The sequence below is a fragment of the Rhamphochromis sp. 'chilingali' genome (assembly GCF_963969265.1).
Source record: "Rhamphochromis sp. 'chilingali' genome assembly, chromosome: 6".
NCBI lineage: Eukaryota > Metazoa > Chordata > Actinopteri > Cichliformes > Cichlidae > Rhamphochromis > Rhamphochromis sp. 'chilingali'.
The window spans coordinates 33,370,273-33,385,888 of NC_137933.1; the positions used below are offsets into that span (position 1 = coordinate 33,370,273).

A 15,616-nucleotide genomic window follows, 5' to 3' on the forward strand; every position below is an offset into this window, starting at 1 on the left:
TCAATAATCATGTGGAGCGTTTAAAATCCCCAGCTCCAAAGACCAGTGCTACGGTCCTCAGAGCCCAGCAGACCAACACATCGCTCAGGGCGGAGCAGCTGATGGACAGATGAGTGGGTGGACGGTGGACGCACCTGGTCATTGAAAGGTTTGTGATTTGTGACAGTAAACAATTCAATAGCACTTAGCAATACACAGTGTCTAAAGGGTGTAAACCCAGACTCTTCACACACACTACCATCACCTCAACATGTCAGAGATCAGTAGGATTCAGGCAGGTCAGGCAGCTGCATAGACAAACACAACCTGGTGTTGTAGCTCCCTCTCTGCGGAAGTACCTTTATTAATGTAGATGACATTAGTTGTAAAATAAAGCCACCAAAAATATATTTTTACAAAAACAGACATGTACCATCACTGTCAACAGCAGTGCTTCTGATTTCCATACAGTAGGCTTGACGAAGAAGCCTGTACATGATCTGGATGAAGTGTGCGAGGAGGATTTCAGTCCTGCCGCGTGTCTTCATGTGTGAGTGACTGATCACAGTCGAAGTGGCTTGTGTCTCTAATCCAGTACCACTGTTAGACAGTGCAAAGACCCGGCTCTGTGTACCGCAGCACGGGCTGATCAAACCCATCCTGTGACAAGCAACCTCTTCAAATGACGATGATTTCCCAGCTCTGTGTCCTTTTGGTTCCATATTAGATCATCTCCTGACACTACGGAGTCTAGTACTTCATCTGGGATAAAGATGATGTGCAATAAGACCCAAGAGGCAGGAAGTAAAGGGTAAACGAGGGGCTAAGACTGGGGTGCTGTGCCTGATCGGTTGACAGCTGTGACAATTATGATGTGGTATATTATAACCTTATGCTAACCATAAGATTTAATACAGTATGTTGGTTGACAAAAACAACTCAAGATTATTATTCCAACTTAGCTGTATGCCATGTTCACATGCAACACAAAAACTGAAAAACATCTTTCCACTATCATATATATGCAGCAAAACTAGGATAACCTTAATAATTATTCGGTGACCTATATGTTAATCCAGATCTTTTTATTACAGTATTATTAACAAGCTAGGCGCATGACCCAAGTTTAAATCCTGACAACCACCTAAGCCACTAGAAAAACATATGCCTCTAAACAGATGTGACCAGAACATCTAGGACAGGTCTAATTCTTTCTAATGTACTTTCTGACCCAGATAAACTGGAATTATCAGATTAATATTAAATTATGGGCTGAATATCATTTGTGGCTGTTTACACAACAGTCTGTCGGTCTTCCTGGAATGCTGGGACAGATAATTTTGCTATAATGGCATTAGCCAAATCCTGAAATGTAGCAGACAGCACTTGTCTTGCTTGAGAAACCACCTTATTTCTTTATTTATTTTTCTTTCACTCATTCTGAACAAAGGAAAATATTCTACCAGGAACTGAATAGCTTAATCCTCTTTTCACTCTTCCCAGTAGCCTGAATAGTGACAGATTAACATCCTGGAGGTTTACAAACCCAGCCATTTGAAAATGTAATTGCTGATGCCACACTGCATGCATGCGTTTAAAGTTAAGGGTTAATATTAAAGCTTAAAAGACACACACACCAAGTCGAAAGGGATGTTGGCACGCTGGGCCAGACCCAAGTCACTGAAGCCTTTTCACGTGTGTATTATAGTACATTATAACATACCATAATAGTAATATAGTAATAATACTGTAATATACTCACATATCTATATTATTGCTAATATATATTTGTAATATATCTATATCATGGCTAAAGCACTTCTGGATGGATGCAAACTGCATTTCGTTGCCTTGTACCTGTGACATGTGCAATGACAATAAAGTTGAATTCTATTCTATTCTATTCTATCAAGGAGTCACAAGCTGTTCCAAACCCTCACTAGGTGTCATAGTTACTGTTCACTTCTGCTAATTATTACAGGCAATCAGAGGGGTTAACGGGGCGGAGCCTGAACAGACCATGTTCCGGGGCATTTAACAGCTGGCTGGAACGGAGGTGAATGCATTACACACTGCCCTCATCCAATAAAAATAAAACACCCTGACATCTGAGGTGTACTTAGCCCAGAGGGGAGGGAGGAAGAGGGTGGTGGAAGGAAGAGGAGAGTGCATCTGATAATATGATGTCCAACTGCCACCTAGTGACAACTTTCCAGGTTCTGTGATCTTTCAGGCTGCTGATCATCAAGAGTTAGGGGGGACACACCAATTAATCACAGGTCAAAGGGCTTCAGCATCAATAGCAAATAATTTGTCTTTAATTAAGATCTCAATGAGGCCCAATGCTTTCCAGAGAACAACCCAAATTATTAAAGTTTCATGAAAAAATAAAATAAAAGAAATAATTGAATGCAAAAAGTGTATTTTAATCACATGGTTTAATTTGTTGAAAAACCAATCACTGTACCACCCTTCCTCAGATGACCACACTGCCCATACATTTGGGGGAACATGCCTTAACACTAGACTAGTAGGCCGTTGGCTCCGGGCTCCAAGGTTCCCTCCCCTCATTAGCCCAGGTATAAATCACACTCTGCCGGTGCCCAGAGGTGAGAGGGATGAGAGTGGAGGTGAGCTTGAAATAATGCTTATGTCATGGCAGGTCAGCCCTCCATTATGGCCGTTTCAAAAACTATTAATCTTGCTTGTAGTCAGTGGCCTAGAAATAATTACTTCATCTAACCCATGTAATACAGCATGACCAGCAGTCGAGCCTGGTCAATTTGAGGCTGGGGAGGCAGAATAGAGTTGTGGGGGGTGAAATAAAGAGAGACAGAGAGAAAGGGAGAGAGGAGGGGGCAAAGCCACAAATTATCAGCCTCCTGTCTCCTGCTACTGGGTGACTGATGTTCTGCTCACTTCAGCTGTGGCCTTTTGCACTCTCAACACTGATTTAGATAGATAAACACGCACGCACTCAGATCATCACTACAGGCACACATATGGTATGTATGCACACTGCTGCATGATTAAATAAGTATTTTTTCATCCAGGAACACACAAATCACATTACTTTAAACAAGCCGCCCAAAAACCATTAAAAATGAGATATAAGGAACAGAAGAGATAAAACAGATTCAATTACCAGGCAGCACTCAGTCTTTTTAAAATTAGAAAAATCACAGAATGCCAGCAAACACTACATGACACTGCCATATATTTGTTTTGCCACATGATTAAATGTGGTATCTAAATTTACAGAAATATATCTGGAAGTTGTTAATGTTAAAATAATGCTGCCAAAATGTGCAAGTATTTTATTATTATTATTATTATTATTATTATATGTCAGAGGGATTTCACACCTTTGCATACGTTAAAATTTTATGACTTTACACATTTCACCCCCACATCTCCACTAGCCACAGCTCCAGGTACAATCGCCTATCCTCCAAAACGGAGGACAAACCCGCCTTACCAAACATCAGGGCAGATTCAGCCACAATAAAGATGGCTATTGAAGTAAACCACAGTGCAAGTCAACAGAGGAGCTAGTGCAAACTCAGCCTCCTAAACGTCACAGGAAGTATGCAAGGAGTGACATAAATAAATGTAGCCCTCCAGTGGCTGTCACAGCTGGCATTGCAGGCGCAAATTTAATTAGTCAAGGTGAAGTCTCCGTTGTTGTCTGAGAACGGGGGTGGGGGCTGGGGGTGTCCTCGCCATGCACGACTGTAAACACGCGCTATATCCTAATCAGGTGTCACCGCAGCATTTGATCAGCCCGTGAAAACTTGTCATGAATCCCCAGCAGTGAGTGGGCCGACGTGGAGAACAAAGGAAAAGAGCTGTCATAAAAGAACAGGGTAGTGCCGGTGATGGCACTGGCAGTGGATAAAGAGAGTTTGCCCATTAGCAGTCTCTGTCACCTCTCTCTTTCCCATTTCCCTTAACGTATCCCCTAGTTTTCTTTCTTCCTCCATGCAGCAACCTACAATATACCTTCACTACATCCCACTGCAGCGCATTGGCTGAAAATCTCAACCACAGCTGTCGTACTCATGCTTCAAAAATGCCATAAAAGCCTCCAAAAGATAACCCCAAAGTATTACACTGCTTTCCTTTACCTCCCAAAGAACCGCACATGTACAGAGATACAGGATGTGATCTTCTTGTTTTTATCGAGCACCATTCTAAATAGTTGGGTCCTCCTGAAAAGCCTGGGAACTAGGCGCAGATGTACCATTCTCCTCCCCCCCAGCGACTTCAGGTTGTATTGAGGCAGTGCAGGAACACATGCACCATTAGATACTGTTTACCTTTCAGTTTGGATGATATTGAATACATTAGCCGATTGAACCTCATAAGAAACACAGGCGAGTGACAAGGCCCAATCGTCTTTGCGACTACCATGGTAACTGAGATTACAGGCTAACAAAGAGCAGACAGGGAGAAAAAATATTTAAAACCCGAATAGTGATACATAAATTAATTAAAGGACAAAAAAACAAGTGGAGAATTAAAGTTGGAACATCTGTCAGCGACTTAGCTTTCCAACGTAATACCAGTGTTAGAACATTTATACCCTTGAAGTTAATGATCCCCTCTTTAATTGACAGTCAAGGAAAACTGGCTGCGGCAGCATCCTGCCGAGACACCGATAAGAGGCCCCCCCCACACAAAAAAGAAAAAAGAAAAAAAAAAAAACAGTTTAAAGAACCTTGGCACTAATCCCTATTGTCATCCCAGTGCAGCAGAAGGACTTACAAACACAGATAACTCTGCTGAAGCTGTCTATTTCTCAGGAGTTATGGGGACAGCCGAGCTGCCGCATGCCTCAAATCAGTCACTCAGATTAGCCCAATCCCTCTGTGCTGTCAGTCAGCCGAGACACTAGCTTGTCACCACATTTACATGAGTCCATCTCATATGTGACAATGCCCCCTATATATGACAATGGTTGCGCGGAAGGGGTCCACTCACTCGCAGATAGCGGGTGTACAGTATGGCAGGCAGGCTGTTGTTGGATTAAGCTCATGGCGTGCGCAGTGCTCATGTCTTCGCTGACACTCAAACAACAAATTTAAAGAGTCTTAACCATTTGCTTTTTTCCCCCATAGTGGGAAGAATGTGGGAGATGCATGTCAGATGAAACGCACACATGCACCTAAAATGCAAACACAGATACACAAGCACACACACACACACACACACACACACACACACACACACACACACACACACACACACACACACACACACACACACGCACTCACTGGGATGAACTTCAAAAACTTGTAAGTACAAAATAACTTTTAAAAAAAAATAAAAATAAAAAAAAAGTCTTTCTAGTGTATGCCGTCTCCAAAGTTGGCTTTGAGAATGACTTTAATCCACCTACTTCACTTAACATGATAAAGCTCAAAGAACAAAGAGGCAAAAAATATATATATAACAGTAACGATGTGCTACGGAAAACATCAGGATCAGTCCCCATCTTCAATGTATGCAGGAATAACAGAGGTTCAAAGTGCAACCCCAAAACAAATCGCTAAAAGACAAACTGGATAAGACAAACTTTGGCATGTCAAATTAATAAGGGATTAGCACCTACAGTGTTTGAGTTTGTACTTTTAAATTAAAGTGTGGTACGTCGAGGCACCTGAGAGCTTACACTCTGCTGACTACTTTTTATGCTTCTGCGGCTCACTCCACTTCAGACAGTCCTGAAACAAATGACAGTAGATGCCCTCTACATAACAGGGCCAGGGCAAGCATGACACAGGGGTTGACAACTGAACCCTCAAACTCCCTAACCCCTACTTCTGCCATGCCACATGCACACACACATGCACGCACATGCACGCACACAAACAACCCCGAAAACAGCCCTGACATGACCGCTCGGCAGCCCTCCCTAACCCCTTCTTGTGTTTTTTTTCTCCCTTCATCTCACTGGAGACAACCCTCGATTCAGGACCATTTTAGCCAGCCAAGTGGATGTGACCCGCTGCCCCCCAGTCAGGCTCATCTGAATAAACAGAGTTGAAGAAACAGGCAGAGGAGGGAAGATCTGCCTACATTATGATAGGAAGAGATAGGATGGGATTCAGCCAAGGGGCTCCTTTCTTTATGCACGTTTGATCAAGTGCTTGACAGCACCAGTGGATGGAATTACAGACTGTTGAACAAAAAGTTGCGGTGTGGGTGTAAGTGTGTGGAAATGAGTGTGCGCAGTTTGGTCTGGACAGCTGGATTTCCGAGGCCTGACAGTGTTAGGCTTGTGACAAGCCTGCCGCAGCACACCACCACCACCACATGCAAAGCGCAAGCCGCCTACTAGCCTTCGCAGTCCATCACTCAGGACGGCCGAGGGAGGCGCCGTGAGAAGAGGTCAGACGTGGTGGAGAGAGGGAGGGAGGAAAGAAGAGAAGAGGATGAGGAGCTAGAGGAAGAAGGGAGGGCCGGTCAGGGGTTAAGTGTAGAGAAGACAGCGATGAAAGGCAACTGTCATGCACCAGTGCTCGCCCAGAAGCACCTGTCTCGAGAAGAACATGCAAAGTGTGCCGGTCACGTCCTGACAATACCCCCACTTTTTCTACACACACACACACTCACGCATACAAGCACTCAGTAAAGGGCTGATGCTCCACCATTGGAAAGGCATCACCTGCCTGACAGCATGCCAGTCAAGCTGTCGTTGGCTCCCTCGCATATGCAAGGAAAAGTTAGACTGATGAAGAAAAAACACACGGGGGTTCAGAGAAAGAATCACTGAGACATGAACAGACCACCTGAAGTGAGCAAACACTTCTCAAAGACTTGATGCCAAGTAAATGCTGGAATGAGCAATACAAAGTGCTCCATGAAAGCAAATGCAGGATAACTCAGACAGCTACTCCAGACTGCAAGTTGCTCTAGTTACTAACATCCTCTGGTGGAAGCGCTAAACCTAATGTACTAAGGATGGAAACGTTATTTTTAAAGCCATTTGTGTGTTTTCACAAAATTAATTTGTCTTTTTCTGTTTTAACTTTTAACTGCCACCGTAAAATTATCACCGTCTGATAATTTAACAAGACAGAAAAGAGAACGCCTACGCCTGACATCGTTCCCATCAAACTCTTCCCATAGTAACACTAAATTACTACATATTATTATGTTGGGTACAAGCAGAAAATAACTAAGGGTATTCCATTTAAGATGGTTAGCAGAGGAGACTAACTGCAGCTCCAGCTGACTACATGAATAAAGCTGAAATCTGCCTTTGGTTGCAGGAGGCACTTCCTATGTTGAGCTTCTGCAAAGAAACAAGCGAAATGCCAGGTATTTTAACACACTTTCATTGCTCACGTTTATGGAAAAGAACTTATGATGTACAAATTAACAGTTAGTATTTACAGCACCTTGTGAACCTGGTCTCCTGCAGCTTTTGTGAATGAAGGGTTTTGGACTTTCCATTGAAACCAGATGTGGTGCAACCACTCCAGCAGTAGGTACTTGTACTTTATTGGAAAGGTGAGTCACTGTAAAGGAAAATAAATTCACAAATAAACAGCATGAAGACTGCTCTGTCCTATGCAGGTGGCGTTGCACAGGGAAACAGTTTTTAATGGCGTTAGCTAAAGTTAGTAACACCCAGTACCAATAGGACGTATTCTGGGTAACACTGATTATTAGTCATGTCTTTCACTGAAGACTGAATAAGTGCAGACGGAAGGAGGCATTATTACAATCGCAGTTGCTAATCTTTCCAGCCTCCATGGTGCTTATTGATTCCTTGTGTCTTATGTTCTCCGAGCAGTTACACCAAGGGCAGCCGCGACACACAGAGATAATTATTAGACAATATTTATTCAAAGATACGCCCAACCCCAAACCACCTACCCACACCTAGTGCACATTCGTACAAGTGCACAAACACACACACAGACACCAGAATGCCAAACAAACAGAAACAAAGAATAACAACTCACTTGGATCATAGCCTCGGGTGGCTAATGAACCCCCAGGAGGCTCTAGCCTCTGTGTATGAGTTGAGAGGGTCATCCCCATGTTTATTCAGCATCAGCCCGATGAGCCTCCAACATCTATTGATTGAACTGATTATTCTATGTCTCTTTTGTGACAGGCCACATGCTTGACAGGTGAACCCTACTTGTGCAGGTCACAGTTGATGTAATCTCATTGAATCTGACGGCTGACCAAGTCGGCCAGTTTGCATGATCCACATCTCAGCCTTGTTTTCAAATATGATGACATCTTTGGCTAATGCCTCAACACTAATATGAGGTGATCGGTAGGGGGTGACAGGCACCAAAGTTGTCGGGAGCTGTTTGGACAATCCTAGTTGCTGCATCCATAGGAGAGAAAAAATGTCTACGTTGTAAATGCTAAAGATAGCATAGCAAGAAAAGCATTGGTTTATATATACATATGGGTGTAACACATCAGCTCATCAACTTTCCAAACAATATGTATGACAAGTAGCTGTAATACACCATTACATTTTTTTCAGTTCTAACAGTCTAACAGTTTTCTTTTCCTAATGTCTGAGTCAATATATAGGTATACAGTACTATAGTTAAAACAGTGGCTTCTGTCAAAGCTTTATAGAATATAAAAACATCCAAATGTCATCATGAAATAGGGATAAAATAAAAACACACAACCAAGTCAATACATAAAATATTCTCCTGTTCTGTTAAGAAGAAATAAATATTTTGTGCAATGCTGTAAAGAGTCCTCCTGTCTTAATAGGCTGCCTATTATACTTTTAGGCCATTTAAATATAGTCAACGTATGGCTCACTCCCATTAATGTTCCCACAGCAGAGCTGCGAAGTTGGGCTTTTTAAAAAAAAGCTCAATTGTGACTTATTGTTCCAAACTTTGGGGCACAAAATATTCTGTCGTTGGAAAAACCCCTATTAGCCTTGCATAATCCTCAATCATCACCCCTCTGCTTGGTTCCCAGTTGCTGGAAGGATAAATCTGAGCCCGCTATTTGCCAGTGTAAAAATCTTTGTTAATTTAACAAGACAGAAAACAGAACCCCTAAGCCTGACATCATTCCTATCATACTCCTCTCATAAAGGGTGAGAAGACAAAAGCAAAGAAGCAGCGCACCCAGAAATGACAGCAAGAAAGTCACATTTTTTTAAACCAAAAACCTTCCAAACTCCAGATAAAGTTCTTCTTTTGGTCGGTCACTATAAGTCATTATAATGCAAGCCTCTTTTCAACATTTGTCTAGTCTGTTCTTGCTATTGAAGATGCTTGTGCTATAAGACAAGCTAACACTCTGCAGCATGCTGTTTGAGAGCGATCTTATAAGAAAACTTCGTTGTGGACTATTAACTCTTCTATTAATTTTGATTAGAACCATATGTAAAAGAAGTACACAGTTCAGAACAACAACATTATGACCACCTAGCAGCAAGTAGCAACTAACTAATCTGGATGAGCAGGTTGCAGCTAGTGGTTAGAAGAAACCACTGCAGATGCTTCTTTCAGTATGACTGCAGGATTGCATTTTCAAGCAACACCAAACTGTAATTTCTACCATATATAGGAGTCCCCATCAAGTCATTTAAACACATACCTTGGCACAGTACCGGTGGACCATAAAAGCTTATATCCTTCCACATGCAAGCCAAATGTAGACATCATGCATCATCATGCTGTTTATTCAACAAAGACTACTATTATAGAATGGATGAAAGGTGAAATGAAGGAAAATTAACCAGGGTTTTTCACGATGATCATGATTTGCTAATCAACTTTTTCATTTGTAATAAACAGAAACTCGTTAAGCCATTCTTAGAATTTCTGCACTTGTAAGCATTCATGCACAATCTGTAAAATCTAACATTCTACCACATACACATTACTGTGGTCATAATCTTTATCAATAACAATAAGAAAGTAGCAAATACGCTCAAAAATTATTTGTTAAATTGACTAAAGTGAAATCATATTTAAACTAAATCACTAACACAACAGCAATATTTTTAATTTGTGTGTTATCTTAGGTTAACTTTAGTACACATAATGACATAAATCCTTGGAACAGTTCTGTGTGGGCTGATTTAATAAAAAAATGATGATCTGTAACATCTCCAAACAAATATATGAGCAAAGATCAAATAGGCAAAACAGTGTAAAGACATGTAGAAGAAAAGCTCAGCAGCAGTCTAATCAGACCCCTCCAACACTCACGCAGTTGATCAATGAAAGACCTAGGGCCGCCAGCCTGCGCTATATTACACACCAAACTTCATATTCATTCATTGATTTTACTTTTCATAATAGTATATCACTGAACTCCAATGGGAGCAAAATATGGAGGCCAGGGCTTAGGTCAACTCTCAAATGGACGCCTGGACGAATGTTTGCACAATATTGATGGGGCACGCAGAAAGAAATGACTAAATACCTGGATCAATAGCTAGTTTCCCTAGCTACGACAGGTTATTCTAGATGGAAATATATAAATACCTCTTTATGGCTACTGGAGAAGTCCTAACGAGCAATGCTAAATGCGCACCCTTAAGGTAAACACTTTGATTAGCCAAGGCCAGAGGTGACAAGAGGGGTCTGCTAATGCTAGGATGCCACACTTACAATGGCCTGAGGATGTTAACACACACAGGGCCCTGATAAAGAGACCGTGTATATGACAGGTCAAGCTCTGGGCAAAGAGCCCTGACCATCCTATTTATTTCTGATGTTTATGGACCCTGGCTTCACCATTCGCAGTCATGTTCGACCAATGAATGTCATTAATAATTGAAATTTCTTTTTTCACACTAATCAGAACCAGAAGTGGGAAAGTCTTTGGCCTAATGAAACACATTTGCACACAGACTTCTTAAAACAAAGTTAAGTACACAGACATCTTTATAATCAAACCAGGCGGACATATCCTGCTGCTGCTGCTGCTGCCCTGTTTTTATTTACTGCACAACCAAATTACTGAGAACAACACCCAACCTTACAGCTTTACCAGCTCCACAGTGTCCAGTGGGGCCATAAAGAGGGTGGAGCCACATCACTGCCTGCTCCTTAATTAAACCAAAGCTGTTAGGTTCATTTGCCTCTTTTTTTACACACATTGAATTAACCAGTCCATCGTTGAAGACCTCCCAGACGCCATCCCTACTTGCCCCTAAATCATGATTGGGTGAACGGTCCAGTGGGTCCCTGCTGGACATGCAGCAGCCGCCCAACGGCAAGGCCAGCACAGGGCATGTGGCAGATCGACACCTAGCCAGCGATAAGTAATTCTGTAGGGGATTAGCAGCATGATAGCCTGATCAATACTGTGTGCTCAGGCCATTAGGAATGCAGCGAGGAAATGACCCCCTCTGGTAATAAAGCAGGCATCTGGGTTCTCCTTCATTTGCCAGCTCCATTAGTGTAATGGTATCATTATCTGCCACAGCCGTATTTTTCTGCGCCTTGGCTTTTCCACAGCTCGACCAGCGGGGGTCTGATGAAGCAGTGAGAGCCCCCATACTGACTGTTCCCCTTTCTACCATTCTACACAGGACCTAGGTGTAAATCTAGCTCTGCTGGAGCTTATGTGCTACCCTGCCTTAGGTATCCATACCCATGTTTTATGTCAGTACCTAACACTATTTCTCCATTATTGGCTCATTAATAGAGCAAGCAGCATGTAGCTTGGGTTTAGAGGGAGAAAAAGATGGCCGGCAGAGCGCAAAGCTGCTGAATGCGCTGAATCTGACACCCCCCTCTTGCTAAAACACCAGGCTTGACATGACAGGACGTCGGCATTAGTTGCCATAAATCGTTTCCTTTACACTAATTCACCAGCTAACATTTTGTGGGGGAAAATTGATTAACCATGTCTGGATGTGTGGCCACATAATCAGCTTTTACTTCAGTAGATGTTAATTTAACAGAATCGCCAAGGGAAACACAAACCATTTTAATGGGTGTTTAGAAATTAAATACCCTAAACAGCTTGCACTAGGTGCCACAACCAGAACAAACCAATGAGGCTGATCTAAGCAATGGGCTGGTTTGAGCCCAGGACCTCACAACATCTGGTGACCCTGTGTGAACATTACTTAGCCTGCTGCTCACGCACACAGACACACTTCCTGTTTCACCACAGCACTTAATACTTGTCATCGCTGTCCAAATGGCAAGCTTGCATCAAAGACAACATTAGAACATCGGGTTAAGGGACAGGGTCGGTGCTGTTTTCACACTTGCCAGGGCATGAGTGGAAATTTATCCTGTGATGACAACACTGATAAAACATACTTAAAAGTTTTAAATTCATTAGCGTACTAGAGGTTAAACATTAGTATGATGAGAAAATTCAAGAAATTGTAGCTACTTGACAACCTAAGACAAAGTACAAATCTATAAAAACTTTTTTTTTCTGATACAAACAAAATGAAATCTGATGAGTGAGTGTTTTCACTAGCCTGAATGATGAAAAACCTAAATAAATGACATAAATGTGAATTGGTGTGACTAGGTGGGGTTAATTCCCCTCGGGGACTCAGACAAATGTTCTCTTTCATTTAAAAAAAGATATATAGAAAGAAGCCATGGCACCCCACCTGTCTATGCTATACTGACTTGTTGTGATGGGATTTTCTGAGGAGACTGTGTATTCATTTGGCACTAATCTGTTGGGGCTTGCATTCCACAACTCGGAATAACAGTGCACCCATCACAGTGCATCTCTCACTTTGGGCACTATTGCAGACACACTCATTTACTAGATAAGACAACCATCATATCCAAGGTATTAGTTAACATAATAACTGTGTCTTTATACAACCAGTGATATTGTGAAAACCGTTCAAAACGCACGCAGCTTTCGCTTTGGCCGCTGTACAGTTTTAAAGAACTTTTGCAGTTACTAATTCTCTCGCTCATCCTTTTATTTATCTAAGGAGAAAGACAGCTAAGCCATTAGGTCTGTGCAGTACTGCCTGAGGGCCAACTAGAATGAGTTCTCTCTCTGAGCCGCTCATCTGGCTGCCATGGCTGCTTTCATAAACAGGAGGAACCACGTCCTACATAGTTTCACTGCTGTCTAACATGATCCAAACACATGCGCCACAGCAGACGGCGTCCAAGTCTGGAGATATGAGAAGAAACAGACAGGCAGATAGGCAGATGCTAAGAGAAATGACTGTGATGAAGCAGCCCTGGATGCCTAGTGCACAGCAGTTTCCTCTCTTCCATTAGAATGTCCACAAACTGCAAAGTTCCAGCTTTTACAAAGCTCGACACATCAGCACACACAACACATAGGTACCCATCTCTGCTCACATCATGTGACCCTTATTTAAATCCTATTTTTTTCAGTATCAGGTTCTACAGCTGGCACATTAGCACAGGTTGTTCTTTAACAACAGCAGTGGCAACATTAGCCAATAGGTTATCATTTCTGCTGTATGTCAGAGCACAAACCATTATCCACTGCATCTGTAGTAAAGCCTGAAGCAGCTGGAGACTGCTGGCCTGGCAGCATGCCAAATCCCGGCTACACTTCACACTAACTTTACCTTTTGTTTTTACTGTTAGACTGAGCTGCACAGCTGCTGATGCCATACAAGTGATTCATTGTTTATTCTTCACACCAGAATAACATCCCAACTTGAGCCTCGACTCTGTCTTTTGTTTGTTTTAATTTTAAAAAAAGAAAGATATCTATGCATTGAAATAGTTGCAATGTCCACTATTTTTTCATAATTGTGTAGCCTGCTGTAATTCATATCGTATTTCAACTTGATGTAGGATGCTGTCGAGGCGTTACTCTGCAACCTCTATTTTCTCATCGGCAGTGTCTCTACGTGGCAAAACACCATTTTAACGTAACTGTAATTCTTCATTGTGGCAGACTGGTGGGGGGAAAAAATGGAAAACACAATAAAGGAAACAGGCAAGGTGAAGTATGCGCTGACATTCCCGGCTTTCTAGCCTTCAAAATGCAGCCAGCAGCATCACATACGGAGCATTAGATATTCAAAGAGCGACAGGGCTTAGAAATATGCCAGACCTAACGGAGAAAAACGCTATCAATACCTTTCTTCTCTTCTCCCCCTCACTGTCACCCGATCTTTTCATGTTCCTGGAGTTGTGTTTACACTGCCTCGCTTTCATTAGGGGCGACGTCGGTCGTTGTAGTGCACGAATAAACTGCATATCCCGCTATTTTCGTGCCAGGAAGAGCGTCTGCGAGTGAAGCCGTGTATTTCATTTCTACGAGACTCCAGTCTTCAATTTCTCCCGTTTAAAATGAGTTTCCGTGGAGAAATTGTTGGGGGAGATTTTAAAAGCGTAACACTTAGAACTACAATTCCCAGCTCGAGCGTGAGCTCGCGGCGGAAGCAGATTCGGCACGCTCAAGACTTTGCACTACGCAGGTGTGGCGCAGGTACAGATCTATATATTGCACATAGGCCGGTCAGCATGGCTTTTAAATCGGTGTTTTAAGCCCCTAAAATGGCTGTGGCATTTAGAGGAAAAATGTGAGAGACATAATTTAAAGCGAAAGCAAAAGTCACAGACCTATTCGGCAATTTTGAGTAGTAGTATTGCTTGTACTAGAGTCGAAATGTCGTTTTTAATGAATTTATTGCTTACCGAGTTTTTTCTATTATTGATATCATTATTTAAAAGTCTCAACAGAATCTTAAGGTCTTTATTAAGGCTATTGCATGTACTTTCCTCATTTTTTAAATCAAGCACAGTGCCACTTTCATCTTCGATACGTGTAAAAATAGCAATCATGCTTTGAACGGGCTCCACTTCAAGTCTAGCCAACTTTCTTTCAACTCTTGCATGCGTCTCAAATCCAGGTGCTTTTTTTCCTGCCGGTGTGGGCCTTTACCACGTCAGCCCTTTTCAACTCGCCAGCAATCATGAAAGTGCACCGTAAACGCACAGCGTCTGTGTGGCTGCCTTTGTATATCACCCACAGTTGCCTTTCAAGAGTTGAACCAGATTGCTCGTAACATAGTTTGAATAGTGCTGAAATATGTTCTGTCCATTGTTCCTATCAAAGCACACGTGAAATACATGAGAAAGTTTCACGGATGAAGTGGCTTTGGCGGCGGGAGGGCAGTGCAGGGGCGGATTGCAAAGGTCTGAAACACCTGCTACACATTACCATTACAGACTTTGATCAGTGTCTTCATTAGTTTCCTTTGTAATCTCTTTTCTTTTATGGTAGAGCTGACCAAAGTGAACCGGTACGATGATTTAACACACATGTTTCTTTCACCTGTCTTGTAAAATACTCAAAAGCTGTCCCACTTTCAAAGATGCCACACTCTCTTACTAATAATCGGTGGGGGAGTTCTTTTGATTCCTATTTATAACCTACATTTCCTCTTCTATGGCCTGGTCCTGTAATGGGGAAAATGTCTGAAAAATATCCTTGGAACCATTTTGCGAAAACTAGATCCATGTGCATGCATGTATATGATTTTTTTTAAACATATGTCAGACTAGAGTCTTTTTTTTTTATAGCTACTTGCATGGAAAAAAAAATCTTACGGCACTGTAAATAATTTCTTTTAGATCTTACAATGTCAAAACCTGCCTACATCCAACCTCCATCACCCCATTCCATCATTAAACTA

At 42.1% G+C, this 15,616-nt stretch overlaps 1 protein-coding gene across 3 annotated transcripts in view; it reads right to left on the reverse strand.

Annotated features, from left to right (window-relative positions):
• fto (FTO alpha-ketoglutarate dependent dioxygenase) overlaps positions 1–14,313 on the reverse strand; it is a 121,579-nt gene extending 107,266 nt beyond the window's left edge. For all 3 annotated transcript variants that reach the window (XR_013971856.1, XM_080884096.1, XM_080884095.1), the window contains exon 1: positions 14,055–14,313. Coding sequence is in view for 2 of the 3 variants with exons in the window: in XM_080884096.1 (XP_080740222.1) it covers positions 14,055–14,174 (120 nt within the window). In the remaining variant the exon portion in view is untranslated. The remainder of the gene's footprint in view (positions 1–14,054) is intronic.
• Positions 14,314–15,616: the final 1,303 nt, after the last annotated feature.